The 26,549-nt window shown below is 37.2% G+C and overlaps 2 protein-coding genes and 1 pseudogene across 2 annotated transcripts; all 3 read right to left on the bottom strand.

The window, feature by feature from the left end:
* Positions 1-4,848: 4,848 nt before the first annotated feature.
* On the bottom strand, positions 4,849-10,507 carry LOC107677972 (protocadherin beta-17-like; annotated as a pseudogene).
* A 4,407-nt stretch (positions 10,508-14,914) lies between these two features.
* Positions 14,915-20,355, bottom strand: LOC107678037 (protocadherin alpha-C2-like). Its single transcript, XM_016473149.1, has 2 exons — positions 17,645-20,355; positions 14,915-15,933 (listed from the first exon to the last, which is right to left on the bottom strand). The coding sequence occupies exons 1-2, from the start codon at positions 20,054-20,056 to the stop codon at positions 15,910-15,912; spliced, it is 2,436 nt and encodes an 811-aa protein (XP_016328635.1). The 5' UTR covers positions 20,057-20,355; the 3' UTR covers positions 14,915-15,909.
* Positions 20,356-21,432: 1,077 nt separating this feature from the next.
* On the bottom strand, positions 21,433-25,819 carry LOC107678036 (protocadherin-10). The gene is given in 5 exon segments (XM_074186968.1): positions 21,433-21,767; positions 21,866-21,978; positions 22,082-22,143; positions 23,078-24,480; positions 24,483-25,819. Coding segments are annotated over 5 exon segments (2,874 nt in total). The 5' UTR covers positions 25,522-25,819; the 3' UTR covers positions 21,433-21,510.
* Positions 25,820-26,549: the final 730 nt, after the last annotated feature.

The raw sequence follows: 26,549 nt of genomic DNA on the forward strand, positions 1-26,549 counted from the left end.
AGGATTTTGAGCAAGAGCCTCTAAATTTAATGCACATTTCTGATTGCTGCCACACAACTCCTCGCGATCAATCCGGTCTTTGACAAACAGCGAGCCCGTTTTCACATTTACATCAAAATACTTTGCATTTGATCCAGGCATAATCTGAAACATGCTGGTTTCTAGTTCCTGAGCACTGATCTTCAGGTCTTTTGCTATATTCCCGATCACAGTTCCCTTATTTACCTCCTCGGAGACGGAATAGACAATCTGGCCAAGCGAAGATTTCCATAAAGACATAAATAAAACGATCCAGAAGCTGTAATATTTTGTATTATCCATTTTTGTGCAGCAAAATGTCCTGCGATTATTTACTGTAAAAACGATTGAAACAACTAAACAGACCTCTGTCGACACAATCCGACATCACGACGCAGTAATACTATAAGCCTTGGTTATTTACACGCCTTCAACGCATTTCCTCTTGTTCTGATGCTGTAAAGGAGGAGCTCAGATCAATCTCAAAGTCATGGTCTGCAGTGTCACCGCGTGTTGTAGAAGTGGAGAGACAATGAGATTCTACTTCATATAGTTTTCTGTAAAATAAAACGTAAACTAAAGGTATCACCATACTCAAACAGTGAAACATAAACATTCGTGTCGACTCAATTATTACTAATCAACAACAAATAATAATAAATAAACGAATTAACTAAAAACGTCACTTTCGCTGTCCGTGGTACTGAAGTGATTTACAAAATACTACAGTTAAGCAGTAAAAAAAAATAAAGAAACAAAGAGTAGTATGATATCACAAGGTAATGTTACAACATAGAAAGAAAGAAAGAAAGAAAGAAAGATCTATAAATATACACTTAATGTACAAAAGCCAAGTCAAAAAGAAATTAGAAACGCAGTACAAGCAAATCAAACTTTAAGATGAAAACAAAGCTGCACAGTGATACGAATAAAAATACGCCAGAGCCACGAGATGCCGAAATAACTTGCAAAACTAAAACGTATCATCTTAACAACTAGCGAAAAATTAAAGCAATATTTCGACTTTGTCAATAGCGTCCAGTGTTTTACTTATCTTTTGTTTGGGTAGCCTACACGTTTTTTTTTTTATTATTATTTTTAAATACTTTTAAAAAGGTAATTTTTTGTTCATAATACTTTATTTGTTTTATAAAGATCTAAACTTAAAAAAGAAAGAAAAAAGAAACAGTTAATAGGCCTTAGAAAAAAAATCTAAATAATCGTTTTTAAAATGTTCATTTTACAAATCTAGGGTAAAAATAGAAGTGAAACGCACTACAGAAGCAAGTTACAATGTCTTACCTTCTCAGTGCTCGGAAGGGTTTGCGTGCGCGTAAAAGTATCTTCTCCATCAATGCTGATCAGTTCTGCGTCTGCTGGCGGAAATGACGAGGGGAACACGACTACATCACTCTTTATTGTGTCTGAACTAAAACACACGTCGTACTGTTGTGTGGATTTAGAGAAGGACCAGCTTCCGTCTGGATGTGTGCTGATCACTGGAGCGCTGTACCTGCTGAAACTGCTGTCTGTCCTGTAGCATTTAACTGCTATCAAACCCACCAGACTCAGTAAAAAGATGACTGATACTGAGACAATAGCGATGAGCAGATACAGATTCAGATCCGAAAAACTCTCCTCTTTAACAGGAACTTCTCTGAATGATGTCTTTATGTCATCCAGACTCTCAACAACCACAACATCCATGGACATAGTTGCTGAGAGTGATGGCTCTCCATTATCAGACACTGTGATAAGAAGTGGGTGAGTTTTTAAGTCATTGTCACTCATTCGTCTGTTAGTCCTTATTTCTCCAGTGCTGCTTCCAATGCGGAAGAGATTCGTTCCTTTGGGTTCAGTTAGATGATAAGACAGAAGTGCGTTATATCCAGAGTCAGCATCAACAGCTCTGATCTTGGCTACAAAGTATCCCGCTTCAGCAGAGTAGGGAATGTTCTCACTATTAAATGATCCAGGTTCAGAATAAGACGGTAAAATAACTGGACTGTTGTCATTCTCATCCAGAATAAACACATTTACAGTCGCGTTACTGCTCAGAGGAGGAACACCAGAGTCTGTTGCCATAACTTGAAACTGGAATCGTTTTGTTTCTTCGTGATTAAATGATTGCAACCTGAATATGTCTCCACTTAAAGAGTTTATATTTATCAGTGTTGTTATAGGAACACTGGAGCTGGAACTGTCTAACAGTGAATATGAAAGTTCTGCGTTTTCACCAGTGTCTGAATCATCAGCGGACACTTTTGTCACAAGACCTCCAGCTTGACCATTCTCCCTTAGAAAAGCATTAATAACGGGTGCTGGAAAATGTGGTGCATTGTCGTTAACATCTGAGATATGTAGAGTTATAACAGTGCTGCTGGAAAGAGACGGAGTTCCTTCATCTGCAGCTGTAATTGTGATGTTATACAGAGAAGCACTCTCTCTGTCCAGAGGTCCATCTACCACTAGAGAATAATGATTGTTATATGATGTCTCCAGCTTGAAAGGAAACCAGCCTTTCAGAGCACACTGTACAATGCCATTTTTACCTCCATCTTTATCAGACACTGTGACTAAAGCAACTGCAGTTCCCGGTTTTGCATCTTCTTTCACACTTTCCAGCAGAGGAGTCGTAACTATTTCTGGTACGTTGTCATTCTCATCCACAACTTCTATTAAAACTTTACAGTGTGTACTTTTAGGAGGACTGCCTTTATCTCTCGCCTGAACTCGCAGTTCAATTGCAGAGTCTTCTTCATAGTCAATTTGTCCTTGAACAGCAATTTCCCCTGATTTGGAATTAATTGTAAACCGGTTCGTTTCATCGGTATTTTCATGACCAAGAAATGAATATTGAATTTCACTATTGATGCCCTCATCCAAATCACTGGCAGAAACAGAGATTATTTTGGTTCCGATCGGTGAGTTTTCCTTCACTTTAACTTTGTACAAAGGTTTGCTGAAAATAGGTTTATTATCGTTAACATCTATGACGTCAACAACAATACTTAGTGTTCCAGATTTAGGAGGTTTTCCTCCGTCAATAGCGGTGAGTATTAAGTGAATAACAGCTTGTTTCTCTCTGTCTAAAGCTTTCTGTAGCACTAATTCAGCCAACATACTCTTTTGCCCGCTATGAATATCTAAAGAAAAATATTCATTTGAACTGAGTTTGTAGTCTTTCAGAGAATTACTGCCAACATCTGAATCTTTTGCAATTGGTAGAGGAAACCTGTCCCCCTCATTTGCAATCTCTGTAACATTAACAACATACGTGCTTTCTGGAAAAAAGGGAGCATTGTCATTCACATCCACGACTATAATTTCAAGCCGATAAAATCTGTGAGGATTTTGAGCAAGAGCCTCTAAATTTAATGCACATTTCTGATTGCTGCCACACAACTCCTCGCGATCAATCCGGTCTTTGACAAACAGCGAGCCCGTTTTCACATTTACATCAAAATACTTTGCATTTGATCCAGGCATAATCTGAAACATGCTGGTTTCTAGTTCCTGAGCACTGATCTTCAGGTCTTTTGTTATATTCCCGATCACAGTTCCCTTATTTACCTCCTCGGAGACGGAATAGACAATCTGGCCAAGCGAAGATTTCCATAAAGACATAAATAAAACGATCCAGAAGCTGTAATATTTTGTATTATCCATTTTTGTGCAGCAAAATGTCCTGCGATTATTTACTGTAAAAACGATTGAAACAACTAAACAGACCTCTGTCGACACAATCCGACATCACGACGCAGTAATACTATAAGCCTTGGTTATTTACACGCCTTCAACGCATTTCCTCTTGTTCTGATGCTGTAAAGGAGGAGCTCAGATCAATCTCAAAGTCATGGTCTGCAGTGCCACCGCGTGTTGTAAAAGTGGAGAGACAATTATGTCACTTCATACATTTTTCTCTTAAACAAAGAGTGAGCCAAATTTATCACCTCCTAAATTAAGTCAAATCTAAGCCTTCAAATCTACGCAGTCATTACGAAACAAAAATAAAAAATGTAAATAGGATAGAATAGAATATGTTGAGAAGGAATATACGACGTCACTGACACTGTCCGTGGTACTGAAGTTTTTTTGCTCTTTAAAAACAAAACAGGCTACTGTTAAGCCACGAAACAAACAAAAATCAACAAACAAACAGCAATATAGTATCAAAATGTAATTGTTCCAACATGCAAAAAAAAAATTTGAAATACAAAATAAATAAAAAAGAAAGAAATATACGCTGTCTTGCAGTGTACAAAACCAAAGTCACTGAGAAAGTAGAAACGCAATACAAGCAAATAACTATGTCATGAAATCCCAAAGCTGCACAGTGATACGAATATATATGTCCCAAGAGTCACGAGATGCTGGAATAACTCACAAAACTAAAATGTATCATCTCAACAACATGTGAAAAATTCGTGGAAATATTACTTTTTTCCACTTTATCAACAGCATCCAGTATTTTACTTGTTAACATCAGTTTGGGTGTGCATTAACTTTTATTTTTAAACACTTTAAATATTGGGAGAAAAAGATAATTTCCTTCTATTTATTTTTAAACATCTAAACGAAAAAAAGAAAGAAAATTTAACATTAACGTTGCTAAAAAAAATTACTTTTGTAAGTTAAATGCAGTAGAAGTTAACTAATATCCAATGTCTTACCTTCTCAGTGCTCGGAAGGGTTTGCGTGCGCGAAAAAGTATCTTCTCCATTAATGCTGATCAACTCCGCGTCTGCTGGAGGAAACGGCGAGGGAAAAACGACTACATCACTCTTTATTGTGTCTGAACTAAAACACACGTCGTACTGTTGTGTGGATTTAGAGAAGGACCAGCTTCCGTCTGGATGTGTGCTGATCACTGGAGCGCTGTAAGTCAGCATCAACAGCTCGGATCTTGGCTACAAAGTATCCCGCTTCAGCAGAGTAGGGAATGTTCTCACTATTAACTGATCCAGGTTCAGAATAAGGCGGTAAAATAACCGGACTGTTGTCATTCTCATCCAGAATAAACACATTTACTGTTAAGTTACTGCTTAGTGATGGAACACCTGAGTCTGTGGTCTGAACGACAAACTGAAATGACTTAAGGTCTTCGTAGTTAAATGATTGTTTACTGTACAGGTCTCCGCTCTCACTATTTATGTCAATCGTAGAGACCAATGGAATGACAGTTTTGTCTCTGCTAATTATAGTATACGAAATATGAGCATTCTCGTTGATATCTGGATCTTGAGCAGTCACTGTCGCTATAATGGCACCTGCTGGACTGTTTTCTTTGAAATATACGTTCTTTACAGCTTCTGGAAAGCGTGGCGCGTTGTCATTCACATCAGATATATGAACTGTGATAACACTGGTACTAGAGAGTGAAGGAATCCCTTCGTCTGAAGCTATTATTGTGATATTATAATTCGCAATTTCTTCTCTGTCCAGTGGTCCATCTACAACTAAAGAGTAGTAGTTTTTATATGAGGACTCGATCTTAAACGGCACCTGACCCACAATATTGCAATGCACTATTCCATTTTTTCCTCCGTCTTTATCAGATATTGTAATAAGAGCCACAGCTGTTCCGACTTTTGAATCCTCTTTAATAGTACTCGCCAAAGAAGTCACCATCAGCTCGGGTGGATTGTCATTCATATCAACTACTTCAACTAACACCTTACACTGTGAACTCTTAGGAGGGTGGCCTTTATCTTTGGCCTCCACCCTCAATTCCACAGCAGCATTTTCTTCATAATCTATATTACCTTTAACTGCTATAAGTCCGCTGTCGGGGTTAATTGAAAATAAATCTGATGCTTTGCTAGTTCCTTGCTTAACAATAGAAAATGTTATATCACTATTTATTCCCTCATCTAAATCCGAAGCGGAAAGGGAGATGATTTGGGATCCCAGAGCAATATTTTCGTTCACTTTCACTTTGTAAATAGATTTGCTAAAAACTGGGGAGTTGTCGTTAAAATCCAAAACATTAACGATTATTTCTAATGTTCCAGACATTGCAGGTTTCCCTCCATCAACAGCAGTCAGTGTTAGATGAATAGCAGGCTGTTTTTCTCGATCTAAAGCTTTAACCAGAACCAGTTCGACAGTGACACTCTGTTCGACGTTCTGCACATCCAGAGAAAAGTGCTCGTTGGCACTAAGCTTGTAGGTTTTAACCGCATTGTTGCCCGAGTCTGGATCTTCAGCCAAAGGAAGAGAAAATTTCTCTCCAGGAGACGAGACTTCCGTTATATTCAGTATCTGACTGCTTATAGGAAACGATGGCGCGTTATCGTTGATGTCAATTATATGTATTTCTATTCTATACAAGCTCAATGGATTATGGGCCATTGCTTCTAAAAGCATCGTGCATTTCTGATCAGTAGAACAGAGCGATTCTCGATCAATTCGATTATTCACAAACAGAGTCCCAGTCTTTAAATTCACCCCAAAATACCTTTTGTTGGCTCCATATACAATCTGAAACATGCGAGGTTCCAGTTCCTGCACATTGATGTGAAGATCTTTTGCTATATTCCCGACAACGGCTCCCACATTCACTTCCTCCGACACAGAATATGCAATCTGACCGGAAGATAAAGTCCAACAATAAGACAGCAGAATCGCAGTCCATATAGATCCAACATATGGATTCATCTCTGCTTAAAACCAACAATTCAAGATTTAAACGAAACAAATAAACACTGAACCAAAACAAGCAAAACCAGCTCGAACAAGGTTCACTACACAACCGCAGAAGACACCGCTGATTTGAGAAGGTTAAGATTGGTGCTTTGGAAGGAGGAGACATACAAATAAGCCAGTAATTTTGGTCTTGCAAAATTTTCACGGTTAACAGCGGCTCCAGGTGGTTTCTAATGGAATTGTAGTGCACTATTAACGTTGCTCCAGGAAAAGCTTCAAGTATAAAAGGACATAGAAACTCTGTAAAGTGTATTTTTTAAACGCACTTACACGACACAGTAGAATAGCGAGGCAAAGAAGGGCTTGTGTGATGATGAGATTATCTTAAATATCAGGTTAACTGTCCACTATCAGTTTCCACACTGAATAGGCCTATCCGTAACATAAACAAGTGTAAAGATTTTGCAAGCGGTAAAATAAACGAATAAATAAATAAATCAGCAAATCCTTAAAGCAGTAAACCTTAGCTCAGTTGGTTCATGTTTAAATCGTTAACAAAACAAACTGTAATGATAAAAATTCCAGTTGTATAAGAGAAGACATACACAATTAAAACAACTGTCGCTGTCCAGTGAGAAGTTCTGAAATTCAAACAGGAACTCTGCTTTAGAACATCTTTTAAGAAAAGAACGAAAATGCGAAAGAAGAAGAAGTATTTGAACACGCTTTTTATGATAACTTTTGTGGACTAATTTTAATTGCAATAATAATAATAATAATAATAATAAATAAATAACGCAAAGTTCTGTCCCACATTTTGTACTCCATCCTGCTACAATTTTACGGTGAAAGAAAATAAAAAAAATTGTAATAAAATAAATCTGTGACACCAAGGACGTAACATTATTTGGAATCGTTTACATCAATGAGTGAAATGAATATCATTCCATTTAGTACGTTTTTTAACAAATATTTTGTTGATTGCGTTTCTCAAAGATATTCAGCCTCTCAGTTCTGAATTCTTCTACAAGTTGTTGCACGCCCAAAAATCATGATTTTAAACTCTATTTAGACTTATAATTTATATGAAATGTGAGTTGCAAACTAAACAGAAAATTAAAATACTATAAAGCAGCAAATTTTTGTACACTATTAGTGGAAATCGTGAAAAATAATAAAACAATCCTCCATCACTGGTGGCAACTTGTCAGCACATCATGATATTCCATTTCAGAAAAATGCAACCGGATTGGTTTCGAATGAAAAATATCTTAAAAGTATAACAAAAACACAACAATGAGCTTTTTACCACAAACAAATAATGAGACATAGCTATATCTATTTATTTATTTCCCCCCAATGAAAGGAGTAGTGCGCGTAAAATATTTTTTTCTTCTCCTACTATCATTTGCAATAACATGAAAGATTTATGAACACATAATGAAAATTAAATGTAATGACAGCTAAACAACTTCTTAAAGCTTGAAAATGTGTTTCAAATTAATAATATTACATAAAGAGAAATCACCAACATCTTACCTTCTCGGAGGTAGGAAGAGTCTGTGTGCGCGTAAAAGTATCTCCACTATTAATGCTGATCAACTCCGCGTCTGCTGGCGGAAATGGCGAGGGGAAAACGACTACGTCACTCTTTATCGTGTCTGAACTAAAACACACGTCGTACTGTTGTGTGGATTTAGAGAAGGACCAGCTTCCGTCTGGATGTGTGCTGATCACTGGAGCGCTGTACCTGCTGAAACTGCTGTCTGTCCTGTAGCATTTAACTGCTATCAAACCCACCAGACTCAGTAAAAAGATGACTGATACTGAGACAATAGCGATGAGCAGATACAGATTCAGATCCGAAAAACTCTCCTCTTTAACAGGAACTTCTCTGAATGATGTCTTTATGTCATCCAGACTCTCAACAACCACAACATCCATGGACATAGTTGCTGAGAGTGATGGCTCTCCATTATCAGACACTGTGATAAGAAGAGGGTGAGTTTTTAAGTCATTGTCACTCATTCGTCTTTTAGTCCTTATTTCTCCAGTGCTGCTTCCAATGCGGAAGAGATTCGTTCCTTTGGGTTCAGTTAGATGATAAGACAGAAGTGCGTTATATCCAGAGTCAGCATCAACAGCTCTGATCTTGGCTACAAAGTATCCCGCTTCAGCAGAGTAGGGAATGTTCTCACTATTAAATGATCCAGGTTCAGAATAAGACGGTAAAATAACTGGACTGTTGTCATTCTCATCCAGAATAAACACATTTACAGTCGCGTTACTGCTCAGAGGAGGAACACCAGAGTCTGTTGCCATGACTTGAAAGTGTAAGGTTTTTACCTGCTCATAGTTGAAAGTCTGCATGCTGTATATTTCACCAGTCACAGAGTTTATGCTGATTGCTGTCGATAACGGGACACTGGGACTATCGAGTAATGAATAAGTTACCTGAGCGTTCTCTCCATAGTCATAATCTTGGGCAGAAACAGTCGCTATCTGACCACCAGCTGGACTATTTTCTTTCACGTAAACATTAATAGCAGAATCTTGAAATCGAGGCGCGTTGTCATTCACATCAGAAATATGAATTGCTATAACTGTGGTTTTTGATAGAAGTGGGGTTCCTTCATCTGTAGCCGTAACTGAAATATTATACTGTGCAGTTTCTTCTCTGTCAAGAGTCCCTCTTAAAACAAGCGAGTAGTATTTCCCCTGTGTAGTCTGTAATATAAAAGGAGAGTTTTGGGGAATAGAACAATGCACTTTTCCATTTTTACCCCCATCTTTATCTTGGACCGTGATAAAGGCTATTACAGTGCCTTGTTTTGCATCTTCACTTACATCATCCAGCAGCGACGAGAGTGTAATGTCAGGTGCATTATCGTTAATGTCAAGTATCTCCATGAGGACTTTGCAATGAGATGCAAGCGGACTCTGGCCTCGGTCCCACGCCTCCACGCGGATCTCGTACGCATTGATGTCCTCATAATCCAAAGTGCCAGTAACTGTTATTTCCCCCGTGGTGTTGTTGACCGCGAACTTATCTGCTATTCCTTTTTGGCCTTGTTTAAATTTATACATGACTTCACCGTTGAGACCCTCATCAGGATCGGTGGCATTCAGCTTTAGTATTGTAGTGCCAATAGGCGCGTTTTCTAAGACTTGAGCTTTGTACATAGTCTTGGAAAATACCGGTGCGTTGTCATTTACATCGAAAACAGTAACAATAACACTTGTAGTGCCAGATCTTGAAGGGTTTCCTCCATCGACAGCAGTTAAAAGCAGCTGCATCGTAGACTGTCTCTCTCTATCCAACGCTTTTTGCAGCACCAGCTCTGGAGATGGACCACTTTCTGCATCTGTATTCACTTCTAGGCCAAAAAAACGGATTGTTTGACACTTTATATGTGGTAACTGAGTTGCTTCCCACATCTGGATCTTCTGCGCTAAGCAATGGAAATTTGGTTCCCGGTAATGTTAGCTCAGAAATGTGGATATATTGAGCTTTTTCGGCAAAATGAGGGGAGTTGTCGTTGATATCCGATATTTTTACTTCTATACTGTAAACATTCAAAGGATTATTAACAATGGCCTCCAGGCTTACTGTGCAAGTGTGAGTATTGGGGCACAGCTATTCTCTGTCCTTTGTCTCTTTCACATAGAGAACGCCAGTTTTTAAATTCACGGCAAAATTATTCTTAGTTGACGCTGAAACAATCCTCAGCCCGCGCGCTTCTAAATCATCCACTTTCAGATTTAAATCCTTGGCTAGATTTCCAACAAATGTTCCTGGACTCACCTCCTCGGACACTGTATAAACAATCTGCCGCGACATCACATTCCCTGCTAGATAGGAGAGCAAGAATGTAAGGAGAATCCATACAAACGTAGCTTGTTTGAACGATGCCATCGTTTCAGTGATTAAGTAGTTGTTCACAAACAGCGATTTGGTGAAGGTTTATCCAAAGAGAAAAATCTCCTTCTCCAGCAGACAAAATTTATCCCCAACATGCAGGTCTTCAGTGCTTGTGTGTAAGGTGGAGCTCCACGGAAACATGACTTTCTTTGGTTTGTTAGTGGATAGTGCCACCATATGGTCATACTGTACAGGGAAACAAGAGTTTGAATTCTGTCTCGGAATATACAGTATGTATTAATGGCAAAACAATTTCGACAATATATATATATATTTATATAAATATATTTTGAATAGATCTGAATCGTTTTATTTTCCCTGACATATATTTGGGCCCTTTTGTATATTTTATAATCAGTCATTAAAAATAACATTACAAAATGTTCAAAATGTATAAAGAATATGTATTCTAAAATGTATTTAAATAAATATATTTGTATATGTATTTTTGTCAAAATATTTTATCTTTCATAACGCTTTGACTGTTAATACATTATAATTGTATTTTTCTTTCTCGATTACTACCCTAAAACATTTTGAAGCGGTGGACTGATTGATTAGGCTATTTCGACATTAGTACAATTTTAAAATCATTTGAAATTTAAAGGTTTAAACTAAACTGTATTTCGTTAATAATATAGTTTGTCCAGAAGGGAAAAAACACTATACAATTGATTATCATCACTATAATGCACAGTAAAAAATCAAAACAACATTGGACCCCACTTAAAAAAACAAAACAAAAAATAATAATAATAAAAGCATTCTCCAAAATATATTTTTCTGTACCACAGAAGAAACAATGTCATACAAGTAGGAGGAACGACATGAGAGTGAGTAAATGATGACATAATTTGCAGCTTTGGGTCAACTCAATTTATCCTTTTAAGTTTGCTAAATAGCCCCCACTAGTGCCAGTGAGATGTGTGACACTGCCAAAGAGATACTGACATTACACGTTTAAAAGGGCTGCAGAATTTCTCGTTTGCCTATGCCATGGCAAATTAAAACATTGCTAAATCATATGCTTGACGTTGAGGGCACCCTAATTCATGTATTTTCATACATTTTATTTATTCAGTTGTAGGTCAAAACATTATATTACTTGCATTTTTGATGTTTTTAGTGTTAAAAAACTTCTCTAAATCTTTCTTGTACTTAACATGTGGATTTTGCATGATCTTGGACTTCACACATTCATATTCATTACAAGGAATACCTCATTCAGCCAAAACATTTTTCAAGACAACAACAGATTTCTTGTTCAGCAAATTTTCATTTAGTAACACAAAAAATTTAATTTGTTATAAATTGATTAGTCACTACATCTTTCTTCGTACAAAAAAAAAAAGAAGAAGTATAATCATCCTACAAAGCAAAGATATCTAATATAGTTTTAAATGGTTGAACATACTGACAATCAATGAATGAAAAAAGAATGAGCTCTTTACATTACAACGTAAAAAATAACCAATAATGACAAAATAACAACAAAAGTTAAGTCAGCAAACAGCAAAACAAGAACCCTTTAACAGTAACCTGACCAACATTTGAGTGATTCTGTTGGTCAGACAGGGTTGTTAAGTAGAAAATTGCATTTTTGCTAAATTTTTGGATGTTCATTTTTTAAATTTGTTTAGCTCTGTCTGCTTCACTCAACATAGTGAGGACCCAGTTTAAATAAAAGAAGCAAACACACATGCAGGGAACTCGAGATGACTTACAGCACATTACAAAATACAGTGTTAAATTCATTACATTTAAAACAACTTATTTGTGATAATGATAATAATAATAATAATAATAATAATAATAATAATAAAAGTTTTATAGTCAGAAACAACATCCAGCACTGGTACATATAAAAGACAAGAGATTAAGACAATATAACACTGAACTGATAATCATGAGATGGAAATGTTTTACAGATGTTGGATGTGGTTTTGCCTTTTAGGACAGTGCACTCTACATGAAAATGTAAAACATTTATTTTTTACTCTAAATTCTATGATGTTTTGGAGATTCATGTGGTTTTATATTATTCACAAAGAAAACAAATGAGCAAAGAATACTGAATTTCATGTCTGTTACTTTTAGGAAGTGACTTTGCGTGTTACAGAAGCCACAGACCAGCTTTAGCGTGCCTGTGGTCAGATACAGAACTGCAAACTGCACTGTCAGGCTATGCGTGCTAAATAGCCCCTACTAGTGGCAGAAATATGTATAACACAAATGCATGCATTACACCGTATCAGCAGAATTCCCCTTCTGTTCATTCAACACCATATCAGAATTCATAAGGTGTACATATCCTTGAACTGTAACTGTAATAAATACACAGACAAATTGTAGAAGCACACTTCAAAACACATTATAAATAGATGGCTTATTGGGTATTTTAATCATTTTAATATATTTTAAGAACATTATGTATATTTTATTACTATCCCTTCAATTAGAAATTTGATGCAATATCTATTGTACAGTACTCATTTGTATGTGAATCTGCATATGTGTTTCTAAAAGAAAAGGATAAAGTGAGATAGAAGAAATAGGCAGTTGGACAGTATGTGATGGGGAGCTAGGTTAAAAAAGGTGTGCTTCTCAAAATCTGAAGAGATGGAGGTGTTGTCATGGCAACTGTTTCTATGGAGACAGTGCTGCCTAGGTCAGCACCAATGAAGCAGTGTGTTTTGTCATTATGTGACCATATATCCTCACACACTCTCACAATACAAACACCTCAGAAATATACTGTAAAAGCTTTTATTCACATTGCAGTATTTACAAGCAAAGGGCAAATCATAAAGTCCAGTAAGGATACAAAGGCATTGTGTACTGTTTGCATAAGGACATTTCGCAAGTAAGGCAACAGAAATACAAATACTGAAATGAGATGAAATTGTGACGTGTATGCTGATAGTATTAACATACTGAACTTCATTCCATTTTTTGTCATTTAAAATTTTCAGGCACACTTTTCTCTGCCCTAAAGCAAACAGCTAAAAGGCACAGCATTTTACTTGTGTCATGTATCTCTAAATTCTTAAATATGCTGCCAGGTACTCCAGTTTGAGCTGTCACCTTTCAGAAAGTAAGTTAAACTGAATTACATGGCTGTCAATACTAATGGCAACTTGTAGTATCATTCTGTGTCCTGGTATCCGGATGTGTCAATCTAAATACAAATCACATGTTTCAAGTGACCTATATTGCTGTTTTCTCTCTCTCTCTCTCTTTCTCCTTGTTCCTCCTACACCACTTTTCTTGCACTATTGTCATTCCTTTCCACCTTCCCACGAAGCTGAAACATTGTTTTAATACAAGTAAAGGAATATAGTTTTGATTTCTGTCATGACATAGATCTACAAAATGCTATAATGAAATTGTTGAATATATCACCACAAATAATACATGCTTAAAACATTGCACTGTCAACATGTAAGAAGCAGCATTAAATACATTAACAAGCATTTGTATCTCAATTTCAAAATACAAAACAATATAAACCTCAAAAACGTATGTAAACAAGGCCAGAAATGACACTGAATAGCAATTTGATAGTACAATTGTTGATTCTTGTACAAAAAAATATCTATAGGTTTATATTGTTGTCAATGTGGCAAGGTTATTATTCTAGCACTGGCTACATATATCTTCAAAAAGGTAGATTAATACATGTTTTAAATCTTTTTGTTGTTTTTGCACCTAGTACAATAAGTTTGCACTAAATAAATGTGTCATGTCTCCTTGATTTTCAGTAAAATTTTGGCACATCCCTATGGCAGATGCCATACTGATGTACTGGCAACACTTTACAATAAGGTCTTATTAATTAACATTAATTAATGCCATAGCTAACATTAACTAACAATGAGCAAAGACATGTTCTATTGTATTTATTAATTTTTAACATAAGTTCATAAAAATACAACAGTTCATTGCTCAGGTCTATAATATTACTATATTACAGTGATATTAATATAATATAATATAATATAATATAATATAATATAATATAATATAATATAATATAATATAATATAATATAATATAATATAATATAATATAATATAATATAATATAATATAATATAATATATGTTTGCGTTCTCGGAATGCAAAGTTTCTCGAGGGAATGCAAATGTTTTGCACGAGAATGCAAAAAATGTTAACAATTTATTTTTTACTCACACCCCAATTTTACTCCACCACCATGTCCCTTTAGGGGCTCTGTATGATTTTAATATTGAATTAGTATATGTTGCAATTAACATTAACTAAGATTAATAAATGTTTTAGAATTGTTAGTTTATGTTAACTAATGTAGTTAACTAACATGTAAAACCTTTTTGTAAAGTGTCATTCATGTGATTATTACTCTTTGTAGCATTTGTCTAGGATTTCAAATAATGTACTTTTTTAATGCTTTTGAATGTTTTAGGCCATTTATGGTATTTGGTAGACAGGATAAAAATAAACATGAGTCATGTGCACCACATAGCTGGCAACCCAAGTGTTTTGAGGTATAGACAACGCCTGGCTAATTAGATTGTGCTCATCTGATCACAGCTTTCTCATCAGCGTGTTTTAACAATGTAAAAATAGAGCATCATTAATACCAGAACCCTTTAACAGTCTCTTTTCATCTCTTTACCAGCTGTTTTGTAGTTCATAACTTACTAGAACCAGAAAGGTGAAAGTCCAGTTCTTCTTGTAGTCATGAAGTATCACTTCTCTCTTTGCTCTGTAGTAGAGTCTATTTAGAAGTCTTTTAGATACAAAAAGTCCATCTTGTTTGTCTTAGCCATGCAAAGTCATGCTCAATGTCGTTACAAGTGGCTGATATACAGTTGTTAGACCCAGCCTTAAATCGCCACAAAGCCGCACTGAATGTCTCTCTCTCTGACACAATGTTGGTCTTGAAAGTCAATTGAAAGTTAATTCTTCTATTAGCCAAAAAGGCAACACGAAGAGCAGGAAGCTGGAGAAGAAGTGATGGTCAAAACAACTCAATAGAAGTAACTGAATAATCTCTGAGTTGTGTGTTTCTTTATGCCTAATCTGACACAAGCATTGCAAGAGCATGGAAAATAATAAGTAATATAAATTCAATGATTAATATTATAAATGAAAACAAAATATGAAAGAATATTAAAATGCTCTCTTGAAGCTACACACAGAGGTGTTTGAAAGCTTTGATTCTTCACAGTCTTGAATCGAATGAAACCCTGAAAAATGGTAAAACAGAAGATCAATCTGTCTGTCACGGACAGTGAGCCTGGTGGGGAAGGTTGTAATCCATCAGTCAGCTTGTCCAGATCATGGTAAATCACTGCTTGACTCCTGTCAATAGACAGAAACATCATTAATCAAACAGAGTCACGACTGTAGTCATTCTGAGCACAGTTGACATTTTGCATTTTATCAGTTTATGCACTCTCTAGAAATCAAAACTATGACCTTGCCATTGCTAGTGCCATGCTCTACTGTTTGAGCTCTATAGCTTTTAAATAGATTCATTTTTATGTTACATGTTGTATATTAGTTTTTCATTTAGAAAATTAGAATGAAAAAAGAATAGCATGACAGGGTGTTCTTATACATTCTTATACACTCTGGGTGTTCTTATTCTTATTTTTTATTTTTTTAATCTCTGCCTATCTCTACTGTTTGTTAATTATTTCATCTGCAACTATCCATGCCTTCTGTTTACCCTTTAAATGCTTACTTCCTCACTTTACCCATAAAGCTTCGTTTTTTTCTGGCCAAAATATATTTCAAATATATATGTTGTAAACAGCACAGAGTAAGATTTTTGTATTATTATTTTTAAATAGAAAATGCAGTTCGCTTTAAACCTTCAGTGCTTTTAAACCTTCAAATATATTGCAAAATGTACTTCAGTCAGTGGGCGAGAAAATATATTTCCAATCATACAAATAGGTAACTGCAAATATATTTTGGACAACATAAATGTATTTAAATTGAAAAGATATTTATATAAAGACCAAAATATATAACAAAAATATGTATGTAAAAATATATATTTAAAAAGTTATGTCAGCAATATTTATATTTTGTAAATTTGAAAATGTATGTTATGATATCACAAATATGTCTGAAATATAAAAAAATATATAAGTTAATTTATTTAGAGACAGCACAGGAAGCACTCTAAGACAGATTTGAGACCACTTTTACTTTACATTACTGTTATTTTACTTTGATTATTTCATATCAGAAAAAGAGAATCATCATATCACATCAATGCTGCAAAAAGGTGCAAAATTCTCACTTGCAATGCTTCTGTCTCACTCTTCCTTTACTTCACACCCCAGTGCTTATCATACTCAGTCTCCCACTCACATCCAAATTTAGACACATACTGGTGCATTAACACTAGCGGTTCAACTTTGTATATTATAAATATGAAAACAAAGATCTGTTTTGTTACTGTTTATTATTTACAGTAGACATTTTTTATTTATTTTAATCAACAGGCCATTTTTAGTGGATGTCTGAAATCAGGTTTACACTCATCACATTAACTATGAAAGTATCACTAAAGTTTGAGAATCGGTAAGTGTCCAGATACTTAATCTGAACTGTATATGCATTATTTTATAATTTCAAACCAGATAAACCTATTTTTGTGAAATGTTTTGCTTAAAAGGTGTTCTTGAGCTTTGTTTATTTATGTTTGGTTATGTAATGCAATCACACCAGTGTTGCCAACTGCTTTCAATTGAAAGTAGCTAAAACTGATAGCTAAATGTCACTAGATGACATCACAATGGCAAATTCACTGATCTATATAAAGATGAACGTAGATCAGTGGGCAAGATGAGAACTTAGATAAGGTTTGTCCAAGCAGTTGCTATATTTGTCCCTAAACTTTTGAAAAAAGTCTCAAAAGGGGCAGGGAAGTCGCTAAGTCTATCTACAAAGTAGCTAAATTGGCAACACTGAATCACACACAATACATTTTTGAGTACTTTTTGCAGTCACTGTATATGCATATAAGTACATACAAGTCTAAGTGAATTTACAGTACCTGTAAAGTGGAAGACCTTGAAGCACTGGTCTCAGTCAGTGCAGAAGTTCCTGGGATGCTTGACACAACAAACCCCGCTCCATTTGGAAGGGGCTGCTGCACCACCAACTTGCCTTTTCTAGTCTCTGCCAGAAACAGACTGTACCAGTAGGCATCACTAGAGATGAGAGTAGAGTCAGCAATGGTGGAAGAGTTCCTCTGGCTGATGATGCTGTTCCTACCCTGAGGAGCCGCTTGTGAGGGTTTGGGTTCTTGACATTTCAGCACGATGATCACCAGGATGGTTATGAGCAGAAGAAACAACACCGACCCCAAACCGATCAGCAAATACAGGTTGAGATCAGTAAACAGGTCGTATTCCATAGGCACCTCTGTGGTTTCGGTAAACTGCGTGACCACTTGCTCCACCGTGGAGATCTTGATGGTCACCGTGGCGGAGCGAGGAGGATCTCCATTGTCTCTGGCTATGATGACCAGGCGCTGATGTCTGGGGTCTCTGTAACTGAACATGCGAGTGGTTCGTATCTCACCGTTGTACTGGTCGAGGCTGAATAGCGTGGTGTCGGTGATCTGGAGGAACTGATATGTTATTCGAGAGTTCTGCATGGAGTCGGAATCCAACGCAATGACCTTGGTGACCAGGGATCCTTTATCGCTCGACCTCGGGATTACTTCTTCTATAACAGCACCTTGCGGACACCATGGAGAAACTATGAGCGGCGTGTTGTCGTTTTGGTCCAGGATGATGATGTGTACGGTCATGTTACTGCTAAGAGAAGGAACTCCTGAATCTCTAGCTTCAGTGTGAAACAGAAACTCCTTCTCTCTTTCGTAGTCAAACGTGCGTAATGCGTAGAGGTTGCCGTTCTCGGGATTGATGGAAAACAGCATGGACATTGAAGTGTTGGCGATCTCCTTTTCTATGATGAAGTAAACAATATACTGATTTTCGTGGAAGTCTGGGTCATGGGCCGTTAAGGAGGCGAGCAAAACCCCAGGCTCATTGTTTTCCATTAAATGAATGGTATAGAAGGATTGAGGGAACGTTGGGGCGTTATCGTTGACATCTTGAACTGTAAGACTGATTGTTTCGTTATCAGTCAAAGGTGGGGTTCCTCTGTCGGTCACATAAAGTGTGATATCATAACTGTTTTTGAGCTCACGGTCAAGCGATTCAGTGACTATTAACTCAAAAAAGTCTTCAGATGACTTATTAAGAGCAAATGGTAAAATCTCAGCATTGTGGATGGAAAGAACAACCTTACCATTATCCCCAGAGTCCCTGTCACTCACACTGATGACGGCGATCACTGTTCCTACGGGGTCATTTTCTTTAATCGAACTATGAAAAGATTTTATTGTAATCTCAGGATGGTTATCGTTTAGATCAGTGATGAACACCAAAATTTTACACTGACCAGAAAGTGGATTCACGGCCTTGTCCTTGGCTTCAACGTACATCTCAAAGCTCTTCACTTCTTCAAAGTCAGTCATGTCTTTTACTCTTATTTCTCCACTGCTGGGATCCAACGAGAACTTTTCTTGTGTTTTCTCGGATGTGTATAAAGTGAAGGAGTATATGACCTCTGCATTGACACCCTCATCCAAATCGGTTGCATTCAGCTGCATAATCAGTGTCCCGATTGGTGCATTTTCAATGAGGTCAACCGAGTACACTTGTCGATCAAACTGAGGGGCGTTGTCATTGGTATCCAGCACTTGGATGATAATGCTGGCCGTACCTAAGCGCGCAGGTACGCCGCCGTCCACGGCGGTGAGGGTTAGTGTATGAACGGCTTGTTTTTCTCTGTCTAAACTCGCTTTTAGCACCAGGTCGACGTATTTAGTTCCGTCACTTCCAGACTGGATTTCAATCGTAAACGTGTCGCTGTCACTCAGATAATAGGTCTCGATTGAGTTCTCTCCAACATCTGCATCCACCGCGTTTGTTAAAGAAAATCTCTCTCCGGGTGTTGCTGATTCTGAAATATCGAGCGGTATTCTCTCCCTTCTGAACTGAGGCGCGTTGTCATTGATATCCATAATTTCTAATTCTATATTAAATATGCGTACTGGACTCTCGATTATCACGTCCATCTTGAGGAAGCAAAATGATGATGTTTTGGCCGGGCATAAATACTCCCGGTCAATTTTCTCAGCGATAAACAGTTCTCCAGTGTTTTCGTTTATTTCTAGGTATTTCTTGCTATGGATATAATCCAGCTTTACCTTTCGTTCCAACAGACTGTGAGCGTCAAGGCCCAAATCCGTGGCAATATTTGCGAGCACTGTGCCCACTGGAATTTCTTCAGGGATGGAGTATCGTGTTACAGCCGAGGCGAGACTCCACATCGCGGAGAGGACGACAAAACCGAGCTGCCTTCTCCTCCACGGATCCATTGCAGAGCACATGTCAATGCTTTCACTGTCTTTTACAAGAAATATAGCAGTGTGTTCCAAAACGAATCGAGGTTAGCGGGTGTTTGGATTCTTGAAAACATCCAGCAGAGCATCGCCATAACGCCGTGCCGTGGATCCCGCCCGCTGATCAGATTCAGCTGAGCTTCAGTGCTGCTCTCTCTGCATCCGTCCAACAGAAAGCCAAGCACGGCTGTTCTCGCATCCTCCCCTTAAGGTGAATATCAGTAGCGCAGCGACATCGTGTGAAGATAAAAGTTTGCATGAAAATATATTTTAGGACAAAAAAAAAAAAAAGGGTTATTTGTGAAAGAATAGTATTTCTGCTCTACATTTGAAATTACTTTTGACTTTTTTGCGAAATACCGAAACTCTTTATTAATGTCCTTAATGAAAGTCTTTTTTAATGTATAGTTTGGCTCCAAATGTTGAAAGTAACACAGACACATTTTTGGGCGTCATTCAACAAGAAGGAAGTTCAGCACCACGGACAGATCCACAGATTATTGTCAGATCCACACACATACACACACACACACACACACACACATATATATATATATATATATAATTAAAACGTTAAAACAAAAACAGTGTGAATAGCCCTTAAGCCATGTTGATTTAATGTTGCACATGTATTTCTATTTCTATTCTATCTACTCGCTTTCTTTTTAGTAAAAAAAAAAAAAACCTTCACCGTCTAACACTAACTCTCTCTCTCTATTCTATTTCTAGTCTATGTACTGTTTACTCTTTCTATTTATTATTATTAAAAAAAGCTTGCTATGTGTACTAAAGTATACTATCTGGGACTTGTCACAGCACTCACATATTGTTGCTCTTTTGTTGGTTTGATTGCTTCTGTTGTCCTCATTTGTAAGTTGCTTTGGATAAAGGCATCTTCTAAATAATTAAATGTACATTTTAATTATAAAAAATAAAACCACTTGTAAAGTCATATTTTTGCTCTCCTACTTTTTTTTCATTTTATTCTAACTTTACTTTTTTCTGTCATTGGTATATGTAGCAGAAAGTGTGAAGAGACAAGAGATGCACGGTTTTATGTCATCATGTTCTTAATATTTCTTGTCATTTTAGCACAGCAAGAACCACTGCAGTGGAAAACCTACTTTTTTTTTTTTTAACAAGAAGACAGACTAAAGAGTTACATTAAATAATATTCTTTATTCTGTACATTTTGGTAACGAGAGGGATATAAAACAGGAAAATATAACCTATAGTCTTATACATATGGGTGATTACAATTAAAGCAACCATCTTAATGCTTTCATAAACACTGCAGATAACTGAAAAACAAAAATGCAAAAAATTGAAATGATTATCAGAGTACTTTTAAGTACTGTTGTTGCCAAATAATATAGTTCATAATCCAACTAAAATATACACAACTATATACAGAAAGTGACCTACAGGTGAAACTGGAAAAATCATTTGAAAAAATCATTGGTTATTACCGCGTCCTCTTGATTGTTATTTTGCTTTTTCTTTTTGCCAAAAGTTGAGAATGAGTTGCAGACTTCAATGTCCCCATTGTTTGCCAGTTTGAGTGTACAGAGTGTCGATGGTGTTCCGGGAATGTAAACATTATGTTGATAGTCTGGTGGGGGTTGAATTGAATCCTGTTGATTGTAACGTGTCCATGAACGATTTGGAAAACCTCCACCCTTAGATGAGGTCTTATAGTCTGTTTTAAATGACAAAGAAAAAATGGTTGGATAAACAATTCAGGCAAACCATATATGAAGCTGGTCTTCTTAGGCAAGACAAATATAATGACTTTACCATGCATGTGATTTCCCCAGGTCCAGTACTGCGGGACAGATGTGTAAGCATAGTAGTCTGAGTCCTGAATCAGCCTGCGCTGCAGTGTCCTACCTGTGTTTATTGGAGTATGGCTAGAAAAATAAAAACATGAACACGTCAAATGTTTTGTGCATATGAGAGAGAGTGAGGGGGAGGGAGGACCGAGAGAGTGATAGAAGCTTTAACTTTAATCACCTTTTATATGTATAATTGAGCTGGTTCTTGGCCAGGGTTTGGTCTTTGTTTGCCTGTTTGAGCTGCAAAGGAAACAAAAAAAAGAGTTAAAATATTTACTCCACTTGCACTTCAGAGGTTAAAGAATGTACTACAAACACAATGCCAAGAAGAGAAAAGACCTCAGAATACATCAGAAACAGAAACAGTGACTTTACTAATTAATCACCTTGTTGCAGTACACCTACAATTTGGAGCAATGACAAGAATGCATTTAGTTTATTTTATAATTAATTTATGAACTACGCATTAAGAATTTTAAGGTCTAGTTCACAAAAAAAAAAATATATATATATAGCTCAAAAGGTAGAAAAAAAATGAAACAAACAATATTGTTTGTTTAATAGTTAACCTCACTGTTGTTTAGCAAGTTAATAAAAAAATATTATTTTATTAAATTATGATGTATTATTATTATTATTTACATTATATGTATATATTATTATGGACCATTATATTATATTATATTATAAGCTAGAATAACACAATGAAACAAACAATTATGTTTGTTTAATAATTAATGTAACTGCTGTTCTGAATAATACTATCAAAATAGTACTATTATTATTAATTACATAAATTATATTATTATTAGTTTATTATTGGCCATTAGAATTGGACATTATTATATTAAATTTAATATAATATGTATTAAGAGATTTCATCTAATAATTATTTTAATTACATCAGTAATTATTGATAAATGTATTTAAAACAGAATTGCTATGTTCTGTACCTAATGTATACATACTGTATACATATACTGTTGTTGTTGTTGTCCTTCGTGTAGTTCGTACACTGGCATTTCCAAATATATTTTTTAATGTATTTTTCAATTACATTACAATTTACATGCTATTATTTACATTTTATTATCCTGGGGTGATTAAAGCACAATAAGTATCTGAAGTCTCCATCTAGTGGACAAACTTGAGATCATTTTTGTTGATCACTTACTTCATTTGGAGAGGTCGTTCCATTCCTGGTACCAAGACTGTGGCTGGCTGGACTCCAGGTCAAAGTTTTGTTTTCTATTTCCTTTATATTGTTTCGGGAAGATGTTCCCGTGGGGCTACAAGGCTTGAGGAACATGAAGTCACTTCTAGATGACTCTGGAGTCAGACACATTTTATAGCAGTAGTTTTGACATATTTGGTTGTTCCCGTTTACTTCCACGCATTGCGTGGGTCCCTTTGATCCCGGTGATATGTGAATGTTCAAGTTAGACTTTTTAACGACGTCAGTGGCGGGGTCCTTAGAATAAAATCCGCAGCACGAGCTCCTGTCCTTCAATCTCTTAATTGTAGCCAGGACAATAATAGCCACGAGAAATGTGAATGAAACGGCGCCCAGAGATACGATTAAATACAGCGTGAGGTTTGACCGGTACTGGGGGCTGAGCGCGAGGTCACCAAAATCAGACAAGGATCCTGGCACGCTGTCAACAACTGACAACATGATGGAGGCCGTGGCCGAGAGCGGCGGCTGACCGTTGTCCTTGACCAAAACCACCAGCCTCTGCCTCCTGGGGTCGTTGTCCATCAGGCGGCGAATTGTCCTGATCTCCCCGGTGTACAGAGCAACACTGAACAAACCGAGATCTGTAGCTTGGAGGACTTCATAAAAGAGACGCGAGTTTTGCCCGGCGTCCGCGTCCATGGCGGTGATTTTAGCCACTAGGTACCCGGCATCAGCATATCTGGGGACAACTACAACCGCCGCGGTGTCATTCTCGGGCAACGGAGATACAACGACCGGAGGGTTGTCGTTCTGGTCCAAAACAAACACGTTGACTGTTACGTTCGCGCGGAGAGGCGGAAAACCAGCATCTTCGGCTTGAACCACGATCTGAAAGTTTCTGAGCTGCTCGTGGTCAAAAGAGCGCAGTGCGTAAATGTTGCCGTTATCGGAGTTGATGGACACGTATGTGGACACCGGCATTCCATGGATGTCGTTTTCCAGAATAGAGTAGGATAAGTAGGAATTCTGATCCGCGTCTGTGTCTTGAGCGGTGATGGTGCAAGTCGAGGCTCCTGGCGCGTTGTTTTCGGTCAGGTAGACCGTGTAGGAGGGCTGTTTGAAACGCGGCGCGTTATCGTTGATGTCCGACACTTGCACTAAAATTGTTTTCCTAGTAAAAAGCGGCGGTGAGCCCATATCACGCGCCGTGAGAGTGATGTTGTACTCTGAAATGGATTCTCTGTCCAGAGAATCACACGTAACTAACGTGTAATAGTTTTTAAAAGAGGAATGTAGCTGAAAGGGAACGTGATGAGGAATTACACAATCAACATTTCCGTTTTCTCCAGAATCTTTATCCATTACGCTAATGACTGCTATCACTGTGCCAGGTTGCGCGATGTAAGAATCACTTCTGGAAGATTGTCGTTGACGTCTATAATGTTAACCATAACTTTGCAGTGCACCGCCACCGCTGACGGTCCCTCGTCTTTGGCTTGTACGTAAACCTCATGCATCCGTGCCTTTTCATAATCTATAAGTCCTTTTACTTTGATTTCTCCAGTGCGGGGATCCACGCTGAACAGCTCGCGCACTCTCATTGAAGCGTGGCCGCTAAAAGAGTACGTGATTTCTCCATTGGGTCCTTCATCTAGATCAGTGGAGTTTAGTTTTATAACGACTGTGCCTCTCGGCGCATTTTCTGCCAGCCTCACTTTATAAAAGTTCTGATCGAACACAGGCGCGTTGTCGTTGGCATCCAGCACCGTTATGTTTATTTGCGCAGTGCCCGATCTCTCTGGCGAGCCTCCGTCCACCGCTGTAAGAACCATCAGGTGAGTCTTCCGCTGCTCCCTGTCCAGCGGACTTTCGAGGATCAGTCCTGCGAATTTACTGCCGTCGCTGCGCGTCTGGACATCCAGGACAAAGTGTTCGTTTACACTCAGCAGATACGAGCGCAGAGAGTTGTCACCGACGTCCAGGTCCTGTGCGCTTTCCAGTGGGAAGCGCGATCCAGGAGCGGCCGATTCGGAGATATCCAGGTTAAATTCACTCCATGGAAAAACCGGAGTGTTGTCGTTGACATCTAGTATTTCAACTTCCACTCTATACAATTCTAATGGGTTTTCCATCACAACTTGGAGATGGAATGAACAATATGGATTTTGTTCGCACAACTCTTCTCGATCAATTCTTTCATTGACAAATAAAACCCCGTTTTCTAAATTCACCTCCAAATATGGCCGTTTCGCCCCTGAGACTATTCTAAATCGTCGGATTGAGAGTTTGCTGGTGTCTAGTCCCAGATCCTCCGCAATATTTCCAACAAAAGCCCCGTGCTCCAGTTCCTCTGGGATCGTGTAACGAATCTGTGCTAGAACTACATCCAACATCATGAGCGCCAGGCAGGATACCTGCCATGTCCGTATCCACAGCTCCATTGAAATATAGGCTCCTTCTTAATGTGTGCCTCCAAATGAACGACCAAACAAAACACTCATATTTAAAGCGTTACAATGGTGGACAAAAACCCACCCAAACGCACAGCAACATTTCGAGAGAGAATGAGCACGCTAATGATATTGAAGTGAACCTCGTACTTCAGCACTAGAGCGCGCGCCTTTGGCCAGTGGCACTTGCGCAAGAGTGAGAGAGTGTGAGTGTGTTTGGATGAGAGAGCCAGGAGGGGTGGAGGTGGAATGGGACCAGTGTGTTGGAGAGGAAAGGTGCCTCATGACAGTAATCGTCGACTTAACGCTAAACACTATTTTTATATATACTTTATTGTGCCTTCCTTTTTTAATACATAACATTCCATTTCAAAATTATTTATTGTAATATATAGTAATTCCTTATATTAAATAAAAAAGTATTACTTACAATTCCCATTCTCTTGTTAACCATAATTACATTAAACAGTGACATTTGTATTACTGAATGGTTTTCAAAGATCTCATTTTTATGATTAATTCTGTAACTTACCATAAATTAAACCTTGACTACTTACTCCAGTTATTTAACTCACAGTTTTCAACGTGTTTAAATGCTAAAAACCTCAGTCAAAAATGTATGAAAAGAAAAGATGGGCCAACAAACCATTTCATCCCAGTTCTGCAATAAGCATCAAACACAAAAACACACCTAGGCCTTAACCTTAACACAATTTTTGATATTGGTTCAGATATAAAAAGTGAGGATTACATTTGGTAACACTATATTTTACAGTGTCCTTGTTATATATGTAGACTATTTACTATAGTAATAACATTAAATTAGGCATAATTACTAAATCTAAGCCAAACCATAATCCTAACCTTAGTTTATATTACTCAGTACTTAAATGTATAATTACACTTTAAAAATGACACCTTAAAATAACCTTACCTTTAACCCTATATATATATATATATATATATATATATATATATACAGTGGGTACGGAAAGTATTCAGACCCCCTTCAATTTTTC

This window comes from Sinocyclocheilus anshuiensis, unplaced genomic scaffold (assembly GCF_001515605.1).
Source record: "Sinocyclocheilus anshuiensis isolate Anshui unplaced genomic scaffold, SAMN03320099.WGS_v1.1 scaffold260, whole genome shotgun sequence".
Classification (NCBI taxonomy): Eukaryota; Metazoa; Chordata; class Actinopteri; order Cypriniformes; family Cyprinidae; genus Sinocyclocheilus; species Sinocyclocheilus anshuiensis.

Coding starts and splice junctions, on each gene's coding strand:
- LOC107678037 (XM_016473149.1), bottom strand. CDS start 20,056: ATGTGCTCTGCAATGGATCCGTGGAGGAGAAGGCAGCTCGGTTTTGTC. Junction 15,934..17,644: donor CAAGGTCTTCCACTTTACAG/GTACTGTAAATT, acceptor GTCTATTGACAG/GAGTCAAGCAGTGATTTACC.